At 46.8% G+C, this 17,742-nt stretch overlaps 1 protein-coding gene across 2 annotated transcripts in view; it reads left to right on the forward strand.

Annotated features, from left to right (window-relative positions):
• MYO18B (myosin XVIIIB) overlaps positions 1 to 17,742 on the forward strand; it is a 250,375-nt gene that overhangs the window by 139,944 nt on the left and 92,689 nt on the right. For both annotated transcript variants that reach the window (XM_013063542.2, XM_045081486.1), the window contains exons 32-34: positions 2,043 to 2,153; positions 6,827 to 6,931; positions 13,414 to 13,566. In XM_013063542.2, the coding sequence (XP_012918996.1) occupies positions 2,043 to 2,153; positions 6,827 to 6,931; positions 13,414 to 13,566 (369 nt within the window). The remainder of the gene's footprint in view (positions 1 to 2,042; positions 2,154 to 6,826; positions 6,932 to 13,413; positions 13,567 to 17,742) is intronic.

The raw sequence follows: 17,742 nt of genomic DNA on the forward strand, positions 1-17,742 counted from the left end.
GGAGGCTCATGAAGGAGGTGGAATCTGTGTAGATTATTTTAAGGGACTTGGAGGATAGCACAGCTTGATAGCAACCTGAAGTCAAGAATAAAGTGAGGGCTTTGGAAAATTTTGAGAGTTCTTCAAGATACCACCAGGGGACCCCTTGGAACTCTGGAGCAGAAATGTACTCCTGTGACCTGAGAGACCCAAAAGTTAGTGTATCCTTCCTAATTTTCCATCCTTAGTGTACACAGAAGGCGAGGCTGACGCAATGCTCGAATCCATCTTCAGCTTCACCCAGAACCTCACACCACATTGTACCCTTGTAGACGTCTGGGAGATATTTATTGATCACAATACAGCACTTTTTCCAGGGAATTTTATGTTAACTCATATAAGGTGGACATAAATGGTATTGCAGATGTCAGGACTATCCAAGAGGCTCGAAAAAAAATGAAAAAGAAATATTATATTTACTTGCTTAAGCTCCTCGTTTTGGATTATCTTCCCATAACCTCTGTCATTTTAAAGGAGGCGAGGAAGGAGGTTGACATTTAAAGCGAGCTTACTTTATGCCAGGAACTGGAATAAGGGCTCTGTGCTGTGCTATCCTTTTGCCTCTCCACCACGGTCCTGCATGGTAGAGAATATTGTCAACATTTTATTTTATTTTATTTCATTAAAGATTTTATTTATTTATTTGACAGGGAGAGAGACGGCAAGAGAGGGAACACAAGCAGGGGGAGTAGGAGAGGGAGAAGCAGGCTTCCCACCGAGTAGGGAGCCCAATACGGGGCTCGATCCCAGGACCCTGGGATTGTGTCTTGACCGAAGGCAGATGCCTAACCACTAAGCCATACAGGCACCCCTACTGTCAACATTTTAAAAGACCAACACTGTTTTTTCGCAACTGAATTTCCACATGAGGGACAGCAATTGAAATCTTCTGAAGGTTTGGTGAGAGGCTCTGGGTGGTGTGGTAAATGATCAAAAAGTTAGTTTCTACATTATAACCCATCTAAGGTATAGAGTTCCAAGTGCTGCACCATGACCAGGCATTAGAGTACAGATAAATGGAAGCCTGGAAGTCTAGATTCTTGAAGCCTGCATGCTGAAGATTCTGATCCAGTAGGTCTAGGGTGAAGCCCTGAAATAGAAATTTTTAAAAATTGTATTACTTAGGGCTAACATGCCACAGAATTTGAGAAGCAAGAGCTTGGGTCAGTGCCTCAATTACCAAGATCAAGAAAGGAACACCTTGAAGGGCATCTGCTTCCAATTCTAGAACCTTCTATGAAACGTCACACAATTTTAAACACTGTGCACTGTGGCTCTTTATAGGCTCTGAGCAAGTTTTGGAGGTTCTCATTTAAAAGACTTGTCTCCTTCATGGGCACACAGTTCTTAATTGTGTCTTCCAGGAAGTGAGGGGCTGTCATTGCTGTCTGTTTTCAAAAGAGAATGTCATATTTGTGTGCCAAGAAATGTGCTAGGTGTTTTATGTGGGCAATCTCATGGGATTCTCGTAAAAGCATCCTGAGGTTGTTGTTTTTCACCAAGTAACCAGAGGCAAAGTGGATTTTCCAAGGTGACATTTTGGGCAAGTGATCTCCCTCTGCAGGGTTCCCTCTCTTTATGAATAAACTTTTGTTCAACCTTCTATCCACCCGGCTATCCATCCACCTATCCACCCATCCATCTATCCATCCATCCATCCATCCATCCATCCATCCATCCATCCAAAAAACCCTCACCGAGCCTTGCTCCAGGGATGACACATCTGTTTCATGTTAAAATTGTTGAGAAGGACCCTGAAGGAGTCTTCCATCGAAATTCAGTGGGAAAGAGTGTGATGGATTAGTGATGGCTTGTAATGGCTGCAGGAAGGGATGTGGCAGCACGTGGGCTATTTATCTATCATTTCTGACCTTCCCGGCCCCCTGGGGGATGACTTGGCTGTCCTCCCCACACTCTAGAAATGAAAAATGCAGGTGGGATACCCAGGCTGACATGGTTTGTGTGGATCGCCCTCATGAGCCTCTGCCCTTGCCGCCCCCCAGCTCCGCCAGCGGTTTGAGCTGGAGATCGAGCGGATGAAGCAGATGCACCAGAAGGACCGTGAGGACCAGGAGGAAGAGCTGGAAGATGTCCGCCAGTCCTGCCAGAAGCGGGTATGTGAACAGCACCTTGGGCCCTGCCAGGCCCTGGTCTAGCACCTGGTCCTGGTGCCATCTTACTTCGAGTGGGGTCGGGGGGAGGGGTGGATTCTAGGGCCTGGGGATAGACCATTCCTGCAACCACTTAAGACCTTCACTGTCAGGGGTGCTAGAGCAGAAGTACGTATCTTTAATATGGTTCTAGAACTTCCAGAAGTCTCTGGAACTGTCAAGCATCATCACCCCAAGATTTCTGCCAAAAGCCCATAATACCATGTGACTTTATACCTTGGGTAAGGACTTAAGGACTTAGAGGTTTCAAGGAGGGGACTAGTTTCTTCTGGCTATTTCCTTTGCAAATCATTTCCTACACTTCACCCAAGCTCCGACAGACATTTCAAACCGTGGGTAAGAAAGCAATAAATCCTTGCAATTGTACCACCTAGAAACCATCATTATTACTATTTTAAAAGTCATTTCATAGCTCTCTGTCACTGTACACACACACATACATATTTATTGAGATATCGTTTTCCCTAAATGGGGTCATGCTTTCTTGAAGCCTGCTATTTTCACTCAGCGGTGTGTCCTGGGCCTCTTTCCATGTCGGCAAACACAGATCTCACTTACATACTGAAGAGCTTTAGAAGCAGTCCACCTTGGGTCCATGCTGTCATCTGTTCAACAAGTCTCCCATGGTTGGGCATTGAGGATTTTCAGATTTTCTGTTACTCTAACCAATGCTGAGATAAACATCCTTACAGATGCATTGACTGATGTGAATAGAAGATGAATCTTTTTAGTGGAGTGGTTGGAAATCTGTGGGTTATGGCACAGCAAACAGGCTTTCTCGCTGGGGATCCCTCCAGGTCCTTCATCGTCTGGTCTGCAGTTGGATCTCCAAGAAGGGGCAGAGGAGCATTTCTCAAAGCTGACTCCTATGATTGGCTCCCTTGGCGGTCTGTTTGGGGAGACCTCTAGACTGTAGGGCTTGAGGGCATGGGTGTTGGAATTCTCAGACTCTTGTTTTGGATTTCTGCCCTTCCACCTTAACAACTGTGCCATCTTGGGAAAGTGATTTAAAAACCTTAACTGCTACTGAATTCCAGGCTAGCCCTTGATTCCTTGCTCTGTATCCAGTGCCGGTCACTCAGAGCCAATGTATAAGACACATGAAAAAGCCCATGCTGCTACTTTAATTGGAATCATGGGGTCAAGTCATGCTTGGGTCAGGTCCCAAGGTCATCAACGCCCAAGTGTAGGGCATTGGAGGAACCACATAACCTTGCTAAAGAGCTTCACTGTTCTCATCCTTAAGATAAGATAGTGTGACTAAGGGCAGGGTCACAGTGAAGATTCAGGGAGATCTCAGATGGGGAAACAATGCATACTTTGGTAAATGGAATCCTTGTTTTCTGGAAACTTAAAAGTAATAGAGGATTTCTGGGCAGTGGGCCCTTCAGAAGAGCTAGTGAGCCAGCCTGGTGGTTCCCTGGCTCCTGGGTTTGATTCATCCATCCAAGAGAAGGAGGGCATGCAGCCTTGGCACCCTACAGAGCCTACAGCTGGGCATCCTCCTGGGCAGACTGAAGGACATCTCGGTGATTATCTTAACCTCGGCAGGAGATGGGGGTCTCACTGAGCATATCCTCAAGCAGATCTGACTGCTATAGTACCCTATCCTTGGAAAGAAAGGGTCAACAATTATAGACTCATCCAGATCTGTGCATCCCTGAGTTAAGTCTCTAGAACCTCCCTGAGGCTCTGTTTTCTCATCTGAGCCATGGGACAATGATAGAAAATGTTCTGCCTTCCTCTGCTATTGTGAAGATAAGCTAAAAGAACTGGCAGTGGTTTGTAAACTGTAAAGTGTTGGGAGTTATTGTAAATTATAAAGTGCTGGGAGTTTGCATCGAAGGGCCAGTTTCAGCTTTTTTTCTGTTCTCACATATCTGGGAGAAATGAATGGGATTCTTGGAGCACCCAGTGGGCTCGGTGCACCCAGCTGGGTTCTTGATGTCCATCAGCTTCTTTGCATCCCTGAAGAACACTGCGAGGTTTATGGTCCTGGTTCACAGATGAGGAAACCAGAGTTCAGAATGGTGAAGCCAGTGGCCCAAAGTTACCCAGCCAGGAAGTAGCCAAGCTAGGACTTGAAGCTTAGGTCTGTCTCACTCCAAAGCCCAGTCTCTTACTAAAAATGATAGATTTAATTTTTTTTTTCTTTTGCAAATGTTTGGACCATGGAAGGCCATTTTAGGAAGCATTGATAGAAGTCAGCCTTGGGCAATGCTACATCCTTGAGCTCTTCCTGCACACGAATTTGCCAAAGGCTCTGATAAGTCTTGCACCAAAGAACTGTTAGCCCCGTGGTCCCACACTCCTAGCATGAACTTTCCTCCACCTACATACCCATCATGCTTGTGAATGCCATGGGGAGATGTCCTGCAGAACACATTCCAGAAAGCTTTGCCTGGCTGGATACAGAGTTTTTATTATTTTGTTTATTTTTCAAAATGTGTTTTAGCTTTGCCAGGCTGCACTCTAAAAGCAGATACAAACAGAGGGCCTTGTGTCTCTCACTCTTAAAGTTTTGAAATGGACTTGCTTTCTACATAAGTGGCCATCAATTACTAGCTTGTTTGCTCTCCATGGGTCAGGAGATGGAAGTCCTCCGTCCCTGCCCCATGCCCTCGTGTGAAGGTTGCACAACTGCTGGTGCATTCTAAAAGTGCCTCAAAGCATGAGTGCCTTGAGCTGAGGCCCCGATGAGGTGGAGATGTGACCCAGGGCCCCCCAAGGCTTTTCCGTGGTCAGATTTATAAAGGGAGAGAGTAAGGTCAGAGAAAGGTACTTTCTCCTGACGGCAGACATTCACGTGAACTTCATCTAGCGGCTGCTCTGCTCCATCTGTCTCTCGCCGTGGCAGGAAATCAATTGTTTTAGTGGCCTGGGTGGGATTTGGGATGCCTCTCTGGGGTGGCAAAAGAGCCAGGGTCAAGAGATACAATGCTAACTGCTTTTGGCGGCAACCGACTTAGGAGAAGGGGTTTCAGATCGTCGCTCAGACTCAGTTTGCCCCTCTGGGCAATAGGGTCATTGATACAGCATGGAAAGGGAGGACGAAAGGGTGGGCCAGGCAGCATACAGGAGAGAGGCTGGCAGGGAAGAGAGTATGCAAAGTGGTTATGGTGGGATATTCACTTTAGGGGGGAACATCTGCCTTTGCTGAGTGATGAGAGAAATCAGAGCCATGAAAGGAGTTGCCCGGAGCCAAATGTCTTAGTCTGTTTGGACTGCTCTAACCAGGTATCACAGACCAGGGGCTGAAATGGCAAACATTCATTTCTCACCATTCTGGAGTTTGGGAAGTCCAAGATCAAGGTGTCATCAGATTGGGCATCTGGTGAGGGCCCCCCTCCTGGCTTGCACACACCTGACTTTTTTTTTTTTAATTTATTTTTTATTTAATTTTCGGCATAACAGTATTCATTATTTTTTCACCACATCCAGTGCTCCATGCAATCCGTGCCCTCTATAATACCCACCACCTGGTTCCCCAACCTCCCACCGCCCCCCCCACCACTTCAATCCCCTCAGATTGTTTTTCAGAGTCCATAGTCTCTCATGGTTCACCTCCCCTTCCAATTTCCCCCAATTCCCTTCTCTTCTCTAACTCCCCATGTCCTCCATGCTATATGTTATGCTCCACAAATAAGTGAAACCATATGATAATTGACTCTCTCTGCTTTACTTATTTCACTCAGCATAATCTCTTCCAGTCCCGTCCATGTTGCTACAAAAGTTGGATATTCGTCCTTTCTGATGGAGGCATAATACTCCATAGTGTATATGGACCACATCTTCCTTATCCATTCGTCTGTTGAAGGGCATCTTGGTTCTTTCCACAGTTTGGCGACCGTGGCCATTGCTGCTATAAACATTGGGGTACAGATGGCCCTTCTTTTCACTACATCTGTATCTTTGGGGTAAATACCCAGGAGACACACCTGACTTCTTGCTGTGTCCTCCGGTGGTGGAGAGAGACATAAGAAGCAAGCTCTCTGTGATCTCTTCTTTTAAGGGCCCTGATCCCAGCACGGGGCCTCTACCCTCCGGACCTCACCTAAACCCAGTTATCTCCCAAAGCCTGCGTCTTCAGATAATACTACACAGGGGTTAGAATTTCAACATAGGAATTTGGGAGAGATCTGAACATGTAATCCACAACACCAAGTAATGGCAAATGCAAACTTCTTCTTTTTTTTAATGGATCCACAGTCTATTTGATAAAAATGGTGGCTACATTTTAATATGTTGGGTATAATGTTGCCCAAAGCCTTAAAAAGTCAGAGTGCCAAGATTTGCAAATATCCAAGCAAGGTCATGGCGTAGGAAGGAAACAACTGTTGGAGAATGGGTGGAGAACTGGGGCTGAGGGCTTCAAGGTGAGTGGCAGGTGGCTTGCCATCACTGGCCAGCTCTCCCCATAGCTGTCGGGCTCCCAAGATTTTAGGCTCCTGAGCTCTCTGACAGAGACACCCCCTCCTAACCGCTAGGATGTCCTTTGTGGAAAGAGGCTGCAAATTTCACATTCCCCCCTCCTCCAGATAATCTCCCTGTCTTGTGGGCTTTGTCTGGATGGACCTCATTTCTCCTATGTCTGTGTCTGCCTTTTGTGCCTGCAGCTCCGCCAGCTGGAAATGCAGCTGGAGCAAGAGTACGAGGAGAAGCAGATGGTCCTACATGAGAAGCAGGATTTGGAAGGCTTGATTGGAACCCTCTGTGATCAGGTAAGAGGGAAGCACCAGCAGGTGTTTGAGAGAACACTCCCTGCCTCCAGGCCTTGTTCAGAGAGATGGGTTGGAGGAGGGAGGACAGTCCCGTAAGTCTTCAGGAAGAGCCAGAGGCCAGTCGGTTCAGCCAGCCTCCACCTGCTCCTCCAAGTGTCCTCTGGCCCATCGATTCCAGCCCTGTCCACCCTCACTGGCTCTTCAAAGGAGACCTTCTGGGGTCCACACACAGCAGCGTTCTTGGAAGGACCGGGAGAATAAATAGAGTAGGCCAAGCCAGAGGGAACAGACGAAATCACCTTGCCTTCAGCAGCTGTCGGGGAGGAAGGGAAGGTAGGCAGCCCTTGCTTTAAGGGGGTGAATGTGAATGGCAACTATGTTCACAGCTGTGAGAACAAGACTGTTGCTAGAGGCAGCCAGGCTCAGAGTCAAGCAAATGGGGCTTGAGACCCTAGCTGGGGCCCCTTCTGTCGACATGGCTTTGGGTGAGCTAGTGAACCACTCTGAGTTTCTAGAGGGCAGAGACCTGTGGGAAGGTTGCCATGGCCGTATCCCAAGGTTCTCAACTGTGGCACTGTGGACATTTCATACCACACCATCCTTTGTTGTAGGGAGGCGGTCTCATGCTCCCTGGGATGCTGAACAGCATCTCTGGCCTCCTTCTACTAAATGCCAGCAGCATACCGTCCCCCTTTCATTGTGACAACCAGAAATGTCTATAGCCATGACCGAATGTCCTTTGAGCACAAAAATCAACCTCCCCCTTTGCAAAACAACAACAACAACAACAACAATAACAAAAAACTACAGCTTTAAATAAAGCAACCAGCAGACAGCAGAGCCTAGCGCCAGCTCCTGATTTCCCAGGTGGGAGGAATCACTCCTCCATCGCCCTCCATTACCCTGCCTGAGCTGCCGCTTCATAAAACCCCAACACCGGAGAGAGATGCCTGTGGCTTCTGTGATTTATTTTAAAGTATCACAGGAATGTGTTTTAAGGTCTTTTCTTAATGGGCATACACAGTTGTTTAATTAGCAATGATCTCGCTGTCTATCAGCAGAGTTACTCCTGCTAGGCACAGAGGAATGTGGGCCCCTCTTCAAACTAGGACTTAGACATAGGTGCTCATTATGGATTTTTAAAAATATTTTATTTATTTGTTTGGCATTGAGAGAGAGAGAGAGAGAGAGAGAGAGAGAGCACAAACAGGGGGAACAGGAAGGGAGAAGCAGGCTCCCCACTGAGTGAGGAGCCTGACTCGGTGCTCGATCCCAGAACCCTGGGATCATAACCTGAGCCAAAGGCAGGTGCTTAACCAACTGAGCCACCCAGGTGCCCCTGAATTTTTTTAATCGATTAAGCGAGTGAATCCTAGAGCAGGACCACTGTAGCATCGAGTGTCAGGGTTGGAAGCTGAAGGAATCCACAGGAAAGCTTTGTCATCTTCCTGCTCTGAATTTTCTAGTGTCTCAGCCAAGCAAACCAGGCCATTGGGTAGAGAACTATTGGGGATCTTTCTTTAAAATTAATGAAAGAGAGCCCAGACCAATATTTGCTTCTAGAACAATAGCGGCCAATCGCTGGACGAAAGAGGCATTCTGTTTAGCATGGTCCACTGGAGGAAACAAAGCAGGTAATCCAGAGAGGTTTTTATAGATGTTGCTGAAATGAAACATTTTTTGTGGAAACAGAAGGTGACTTGAAATGAATAAAATGCTAATTTTATGTTAGTCACCAAGCTGGAACTTTTAAATAAATTATCACATTTGGTAGTTTTAATGTTTTATTAAGACATTTGCCAAGCACATGGAAAAGTAGAATGAATAATATAACCGACGCTTATGTACCAAGCACCCAGGGTTCCCATAAATTAAAAATTTGCTATATTAGATTCAGATATTTTTAAGGAAAGAAAACACACTTCAAAAACAGTTAGAAGCTCCTTGGTTTCCATTCCTATGGCTCCCACTCCTTCCCTCTTCCTTCTTCCTTGCTTCCCAGAGGAGACTATCATCCTGTGATTGGAGCGTGGGATTCCCCGGCATAAGTATTTGAACTTGAAACACATACAGTAACATGATTCTGCAATTTCCTTTGTTGCCTTCTGTATCATGTTTGGAGACTGGTCCATGTTAATACATGGAGCTCTAATTCATTCATTTTAACTGTTACAAAATATTCTTTTTATTTTTAATCCCATTCTTCTGCTGGTGTTTATTTAGTTGTTTCTGTTCTAAGACACAAAACTGCTGTGCCTATTTTTATGTATGTCTCACTGGGCACATGAGCAAGAGTTTCTCCAGGGGCATGTATATATTTTGAGATTATGTTTTTAGGTGAAGCTAAGTTTATTATTGTTTTATTTCCTTGGCAGATTGTTCCTTTGAGTGTGATATAGTCCCTCTTTTCTCCATGAATGATTTTTGCCTTATTTTATTTTGCTTGGTGTCTTGGTGCAGTTAGTTTGGCTGCAAGACCTTTATTTATTTATTTATTTTTAAAGATTTTATTGATTTATTTGGGAGAGTGAGGGAGCATAGATGCATAAGAGGAGGAAGGGGCAGAGGGAGAAACAGACTTTCCCCCGAGCAGGGACCCCCCATCATGGTTCTTGATCTCCCAACCCTGAGATCATGACCTGAGCCAAAGGCAGGAACTTAACCCACCGAGCCACCCAGGAGCTCCTGGCAAGACTTTTTAAAATTCTTTCATGTCCAACATTTCCAAGTGTGTGTGTGTGTGTGTGTGAATATGGTTTGTTAATTCAGTGTTTTAGCCTCAGACTTTTTATAGGAGAATATAATTCATTTACATTTATTGGAATGACTGATATACATAAAATAATTTCTATTTTCTTATTTTGCATTGAATATTTGTTGGCTTATTGTCCCCTTTCTCTGCTGCTGCTTTTATTCCTCTCTTGCTTTTGAAGTTTTTTAAAAAATATCAAAGATTTTATTTAGTTAGTTAGTTATTAGAGAGAACACAACCTAGGGGAGGAGCAGAGGTAGAGAGAGAGAGAATTTCAAGAAAACTCTGCGCTGAGTATGGAGCCCAACATGGGGCTTGATCCCACAACCCTGAGATCGTGACCCGAGCTGAAACCAAGTCAAATATTTAACCAACAGAGCCACCCAGGGGTCCCATAGATACCTATTTAATTGTCATGTTTCCTAACATACTGTATTTGATTTTTACAACTCTGTGGGAAAGGTATTATTATTTCCTTCTTATAAATGATAGAATTGAGGCTCAAAAGCTAAAGCAAATTGCTCAAGATCATATTGCTTATTAGTAGCCCATGCAGATTTGAAATGGAGTCTGTATTATTTGACAGCCTATATTTGTAAGCACTATGCTGCTTAAAAATGGTTAAGGTCCAGTTAATTAGAATCAACCCTTTGTTGAACATGTTGATTTTTTTCAGAATATTCCCCATTCTCTCTTCCAGTCTCAGTCTCCTCATCTAGAAAGTGGTTGCTTAGCCCTGCCTGCCTTTCCAGATTGTATTTTTAAAATTTTCAGAGAGATCCTTGACAACAGACATTTAACGAGTGCCCCAGACAATTTGGCTTTATGATAAATGGTGAAACAGCTGAGATTTGAATATAGTTTCCCACAACAACACTAAACATCATTTAGATTTATTAGTTAATTATTCACCAGCTTTAACCAAATTTGAATCTTTGTGTTACAGAATGCAAACTTGCAAGATGACATTTATTTCCCATTAACCTAATGAGCTCTCTCTCTCTCTTTCTCTCTTTTGCCCTCCTCTCTTATAACAATTCATTATGAAGGGGAGGGTGACTTGTCTGACATTTTTATTGTGAGTTCTGTTTGCAAAGATCCCTCTGCAAAGGAGACAGGGTGCCAGGATTTTCAGGGTCTTCCTGGTAGTCAGTTATAGTATCTCAGCTGTGGTCAATGCTAACATCAAGGGATGTCCCTGATGCCAACCTGCCCCGCAGAGAATGAACGCTCTTTATACTCTGGGATGTGTAAAGAAAAAGAACAGACAAAAAATAGGAGAGATGCTGAGTACACTGATTGAATGCAGAATCTGGGCTCAAATTAGTGAATCAGGATTCATGTTCCCCTAAGCACTATGGTGCAATGATTAGAAACTTTGCATTTTAAGGCTGAGCTGTCCAGGTTCAAATCCTTGCTGCATAACCACACCATCACCTTAAGTATACCACTTACTCTATGTCAAGTTCGCCAGCTGTGCCTCCATTTTCCTGTGACATTACATAAGAATCCCACCTAGGTCACAAGACATGAGCTGGCCCCAGGTAACTTCTCTTGCTCTGCGACCAGCCCCGCCTCCATGTTTTATGCCCTCATCCTCATCACTGGAACCAGAGAAACAAGACTTTCTCAGCCTTCTATTTTTTCTCTTGGCCTGGCTTCTTGAAATGCCCTTCCCGTACCTCACTGGGCTCCCGCTTACCCAAGACTCTTTCTGATCCCATCCGATCCTGAGCTGGCTGGCAATCCCCTGTGCTTGCACAACACCTTCCCTTAAATTAAAGAACAAAACTGACCTCTTTTATCGTCCATTTCACTGAAATGACCTCTTTCTGGTCAGGATAGTCGGATTCCTACCCAAACTCTGCCACTTCCTAGAGGTGGGGTCTTGGGCCAATTACTTGTCCCTCTGCAGTCTTCTGCTCCATCACCTGTAAAATGGGAACAGCAACACCATACGTCACACAGTCTTCAAGAGGACCAAACGTGTTACCTCCCGTAAAGGGTTTAGAGTGGTGTCTGACACTTAGAAAGTTCTCTGTAAATCTAAGCTATTTCTGCTTTTATAAAGGCAGTAAAAATAATAATAATGTCTATCCTTAAGAGATTGTCACAGGAGTTAAATGCAATAACATGTGACAAAGGGCTGGGCACAATGCCCAGTTCTGATCTTAGCTCAGCAGGTAAGATTATATTTTACGTGCGTGCATGCGTGTGTGTGTGTGTGTGTGTAGATGTATACACACACACACACATATTAGACCAGTATTTAAAACTCAAAGAAACGCACCTCAGGACAAAGAGGCTGGATTTGAAGAACCAACTCATTTTTCAAAGATTTCAAAACTGGAAGCAGAGAAATAGGAATGTAAAACCTAGTGGAGTGCATTCTAGGTCATCAGACAATACTCATAATTCTCTTTATTTGTAAAGCGTTTGACAGCATACAAAGTGTTCTCTGATCCATTATCGTGCCCGATCCTTGTCTTATCTCAACATGGAGGATAGTTTGTTTATTTATTTATTGCCTTATTTTTATAGACGAGGAGTATGGGGTTCAGAGGGGTGGCACGATCCAACCCACTGCCAGCAAATGGTGAGCCAGGGTTTAAAACCTGGGCCACCCTGTTCCAAACCCCACCTTCTTCCTGAATATTCCGGGGGCATTGTGACCATCCCAGGAGATGGTTCTGGAGAGGTGCGGGTATCCAGGTGTATAGAAATTGGGTCCCATGGCTGACATACCTACACTGCGTTTTCTGGAAAATTACCCCCTCTTTTTCTTCCAGTCTCTTGAGGGGCTCTTTCTGGGTTTCGGAGATGCTCAGGGCTTTAGCATCAGTGTCATTTCCAGGGGAGAGGGCGGCCTGTCACTGCTCCGTGTCGGGCTTCTGGGTGGTCCTGCACCTGCCTCTGTTCATCTCAGCCCCTAGGAGTTGTCACCCTCCTGGCACCCAGGATGCGGCTTCTGCAGGAGCAACGAGACAGCTGCCCACTTGAAGGGTCTACACGTCCAGGGTTTTGGATGAAGGAAGGTGCTCGCTTTGGGGTAACACCCCTCTGCAGAAAATAACCTTGTGCCTTAACCTGGCAAAGGAGACCTGTTCAAGGGACAGAAAAACTTGATTTAGACCTCTAAAAGAAGCCTGGCTCTTTTTTAATACTGAGTACTTAATGAGGTGCAACATACATGCAGGGTAGGACAGTGTACCGCACTATACAGCTCAGGGACTCAGGGATGCAGCACCCACAGAAATGACAGGTAAACCCCCTCAGGAGCTCTCTGGCCCTATCCAGTCTCAGCCCTGGCAGGGTAACTGCTGTCCTCACTTCTGTCACCAGAGGGCCTCACCTGACCTGTAGGTTCTGACAAGGAGAGAAGAAGCCATACTGATGACTTGGGTGCCCAAGATGAGACCCAGTGACTTTGGACGCTTCCAGGCTGGGAAAACATTGATGAGCCCAGCTCATATTTGTGGGCCTTTACTGTGAGTCAGGCATTCGGCTAAATACCAGCTTAATCCCCATAGCAGCCCCGTGTGCTTGATGCCATTCCCATTTTGCAGATGTGGGAACTGAGGCTTGGGCAGGAGAAGGGTATTGTCCAATGTCCCATGGTGTGAGAGGCAGAGGCAGGATTTGAACCCAGGGGAAGCTTGGTTCTGGATAACTTGGACCCTGTCCACTGCTCTGCAGTCTTAGCTCACAAGAGCCTTCCCTTGGCTTCCAGATCGGCCATCGAGACTTTGACGTGGAGAAACGTCTTCGGAGGGACCTCAAGAGGACTCATGCGCTCTTGTCAGATGTGCAGCTTCTTCTGGGGAACATGGAGGACAGCAAGACTTCAGTCAGCAAAGAGGAGCTAGAGAAAGTGCACAGCCAGGTAGGGGTCATGGGGGCCCCTTAGGGCCAGGCTTGGGAGGATGCTGCAGCCGGCCAGGGGAGATGATGGCTCTTGGTGTGGCCGCAACACCAACATTCACAGATCTGCATGGAGATGGGGGACACTGAGGGGCTGGGCAGGTCACACGGAGGTGGTAGTTGAGGAGGAGGCAGTATGTAAATGACTGTTGAGTCCGGTACCCTTCCTCAGGGCTGAGGCAGAATGCATCTCAAGGACGTGGGCAGATCAGAGTCCTGGAGCAGAATGGCTGGGTGCACTGCGCGAACGTGCGTGTGTGCGTGTGTGTCTGTGTGTGCATGTATGTGGAGCTGCCTAGGCTGCATAGGAAACAACCAGTCATCGTGCTATTAAAGCAAGAGCTCAAACAACCGGCACCACCAACAGCATTGATTAGAATGGTAATGATGTTGATCTCTGGCTGTCACCTTCTGGAACACCCACCATGTCCCACTTAGGCTATACTGGATGGCCCAGAGAGTTCTCCAGAGAGCATCTCCTTTCCCCATAGGAGGTGGCAAAGAGGGGAGGAGACCCGTCCAAGGTCACACAGCTAGAAAGTGCCAGAGCAAGGATTCGAACTCAGGGCTCCACCCTTCCCGGCTGCTTCAGAGGAGGACGGGAAGCAGATGAGCGGTGAGGCCAGGCAGACACCAAGGACCTCAGGAGGTGGGATGGGCTGGGGCTGTGCCAAGTGCAGACAGCATGGCCCAAGGTGGCCGGTGTTGAGAGATGTGAGTGGGTCAGAACCCACAGTGGTGTGGGGGGACTTGGGGAGCGAGGTCCTAGAGTGGGGACTGAGGACTTGCTACCTGTCTCCACAGGAAGCTAGAAACAATGCAGGGAAGCACAGAGCCCCACTGGGGGACACTGTGCCCATGCATTTGGTGTTACCTCTAACCCATGCCTCCTGCAGATGAAACCATGTGTGCCCAAGCCAGGTGTGGGGCAACGGAAGGCATTTCCTGCTGCCTTCAGCACCTCACTTTCTCCGAGTGTTGCCCCCCTTCCTCCTCCTCCTCTGGCCTTCTCTCACGTGACCTCAGCCCTTCCACATGGCTGTGCCTGTGTATCTTCACAGAGACTAGCCCAGAAGCTCTGATGGGTTACCTGTAGTTTTTGGACTCTAAGGCAAAACTATACTTCCTGATAGCAAGACTATGCTTTATGCGTGTCAGTGATGCCTGTTCAGTCCGCAGTGTGTAATAAATACTGAATAAATGCCTGTCTGTTGAATTCAGTGGGCTCATTCCCCTAATGAGGAAACAAAGGAACAGAGAGGGTGAAAGGTTTGCCCAAGGGCACACAGCCAGTGAAGGCTTGAACCTGTATTCCCTGAACAGCCTTGAACCTGTATTCCCTGACTCCAGAACCAGTGCTTCTCTCTTCCTTCTGGAGCTCACGAGGGTCCGCGGGTTCTTGGGAAGGCAGTGGGAGGCAGCAGAGTCTAGAAACTAGATATAGAGCCTTCTTCACTTCCTGTTTCTGGTGTCCATTTCCTGTGTGTAAAATGAAAGGTTTCAGGTTTTCAGAACTTATAGGCTATGGGAGAAACTCTGCCTCCACCTTTTTTCCTAAACTAAATTCTAGGTTTGATTCAGATTTCATGAGTTTCTCCATTAGCTCATTTTCCTGTTCCAGGATCCATCCCAGGGCACGCCCCTGTATCTGCTTGTCCTGTCTCCCCAGTCTCCTCTGTCTACGACAGTTTCCCAGTCCTACCTTGCTTTTCATGACCTTGACAGTTTTGAGAAATACTGGCCAGGTATCCTGAAAGTGTCCCCCCCCCCCCCAGTCTGGGTTTGTGTGGAGCATTTCTCATGACTAGACCAGGCTGGAGGGTTTTTGGAGCAAATACCCCATAGGCTCACGTGAGGGGCTCTTCTGTCTCCCTCACTCTCTGATTTTCCTTTGTTTAGCAGCCACATACTGCTAGGATGACCAACCATCTTGGCTTGTCCTTGATGGTCCTGGTTTTAGGGCTGAAAGTACCCGTGTCCTGGGCAAGCCCTGGACAAACCCAGACAGTTGATCACTCTGCTGTCTTCATGACCATGTCAGAAAACTAGAATCACCTGGGCTTCCGTGCGTCCCCTCACTCCATCCTCATTCCCTCTCCTATGTGCCCATTTTACAGATGGGGAAATCCTGTTGAGAGCTGGAAAGCAACATGCCCAAGGCAGCGACAGCAGCTAAGTGGCAGAGCTGGGATTCATATCCAGGGCTCACAATTCTAATTGTAGGATCTAAGGTTTCTTTTGCCTGTCTGATCGGCTGTCCATGTGGGTGGAAGACCCTTAGCCTTTTTTTTTTTTTTTAAGATTTATTTATCTATTTGACAGACAGAGATCACAAGTAGGCAGAGAGGCAGGCAGAGAGAGAGGGGGAAGCAGGCTCCCTACAGAGCAGAGAGCCCGATGTGGGGCTCGATCCCAGGACCTTGGGATCACGACCTGAGCCGAAGGCAAAGGCTTTAACCCACTGAGCCACCCAGGCGCCCCGACCTTTAGCCTTTTGACTTGCCTCACGTGGGCAGAGATATTGGAGTCCCTGGTCAGGGGCCAGGCCTCTTGGATTCATCAAGCCCCTTTTCTTTTTCTGCCTCCCCGCAAATATTCCAAGTACCACAGCCTCACAGCCTCCCCCTCCCTCCAGGTGATTGTTCTTGAAAAGGAACCATGATGGTTTTGTTCCTCCTTCTTCCTTTTTTAAGTATTCATGAGAAACCTCCCTCTGCAGGGTTAAAATGTGTGTTCTTGAAAAATAGTGGTATTTAATGAAGGCGCCTCCAGCTGAATCAAAGAGCTTCATTCTTCTGAAAGTCCTTCTTCCCCATCTCTGCATCCGGCTCCTATCAAAGGGAATTCACAGCCTTGGCTTTCTGTTGCTGTTGTCATGGAAATCGTTATAAGGATGGGATCGCGTGGACCAGAGGTCAGGGTACAGTTGCTTTGGCTCCCAGCACACGTGTTCCGGATGCCGGAGTCAGAGCTAATCAAATAAAGCGGTGATGACATTGGGCATCACTCTGTTTCCTCTCCCCAGGAAGGTATTTGTCCTTTACCTGAAGGCTCTGAGGACAGAGGCGGACAGAGCAGACAGGAGGGGAAAGAGAGAGGGAGCTAACTTTGGGGCTGAGTGCGCTGCAAGTTCTGGGTCTGGCACTGAGCAACTTCATGCATACATTCCTTTATTCCTTCTTTCTTTCCTTCCTTCCTTCCTTCCTTCCTTCCTTCCTTCATGACTTAATGAGGCACCTACTGTGTGTCAGGTGATAGGCTCCATCCAGGTATATAATGGTTAGTCAAACAGACACCCTCCCTTGTGAAACTTACATCTTTTTAAAAAAGATTTTATTTATTTACTTGACAGAGAGAGAGAGAGAGAGAGCGAGCGCATGAGCACACGCACAAGCAGAGGGAGCAGCAGGGAGAGGGAGAAGGGGAAGCAGGCTCCCAGCTGAGCAAAGAGCCTGATATGGGGCTCGATCCCAGGACCCTGCAATCATGACCTGAGCCAAAGGCAGATGCTTCATTGACTGAGCCACTCAGGCATCCCAGAACTTATATCTGATGGCAAAGAAGACAAGCAAACAATGATACAAATAAGTAGAAACATCCCACACCTTCATATGGGTATTAAAGGAAATAAGGTTCTGGAATAGGGACTTGCAAAGGATCTCTTGTAGCCTGGATGGTCAGCTAAGCCACCCTGGAAGAAGGAGAAGCAGGTGGGGATTTTATTCCAAGGGTTGTGCAAAGCTGTTGGGAGGTTTGGAGCAGAGAGTGACATAATCTGATTCACGATTTAGAGGCTCACTCTTCTGAGCAGAGAATGGGTGCGGAGAGAGGACGCTGGTGCCTTTAGGAGAAAATTGACCCTTCCAGGCTGGAGGAGATGGTCGGCTGGGTTAAGTGCTGAGGGAGCTGGCTAGAAGGGACAGACTTGGGGCTGGTTTGAAGGCCGTGGGACTTGTGGATGTTCTGATGGCAACAGTAGGTGTAGTAGTCAGCTAATCCTCACCACTGCAGGAGGGGGTATTTCTATTTTTGACCCATTTAACCAATAAAGAAACTGTCTCTAAGAGGTTGAGTAACTTACCCAAGGGCACCCAGCAGTGTATACCTGAAAGCTGCAGATGTCGATAGTTCCATGCCC

The sequence above is a fragment of the Mustela putorius genome, unplaced genomic scaffold, assembly GCF_011764305.1.
Source record: "Mustela putorius furo isolate JIRA1106 unplaced genomic scaffold, ASM1176430v1.1 tig00000578_pilon_pilon_pilon, whole genome shotgun sequence".
Classification (NCBI taxonomy): Eukaryota; Metazoa; Chordata; class Mammalia; order Carnivora; family Mustelidae; genus Mustela; species Mustela putorius.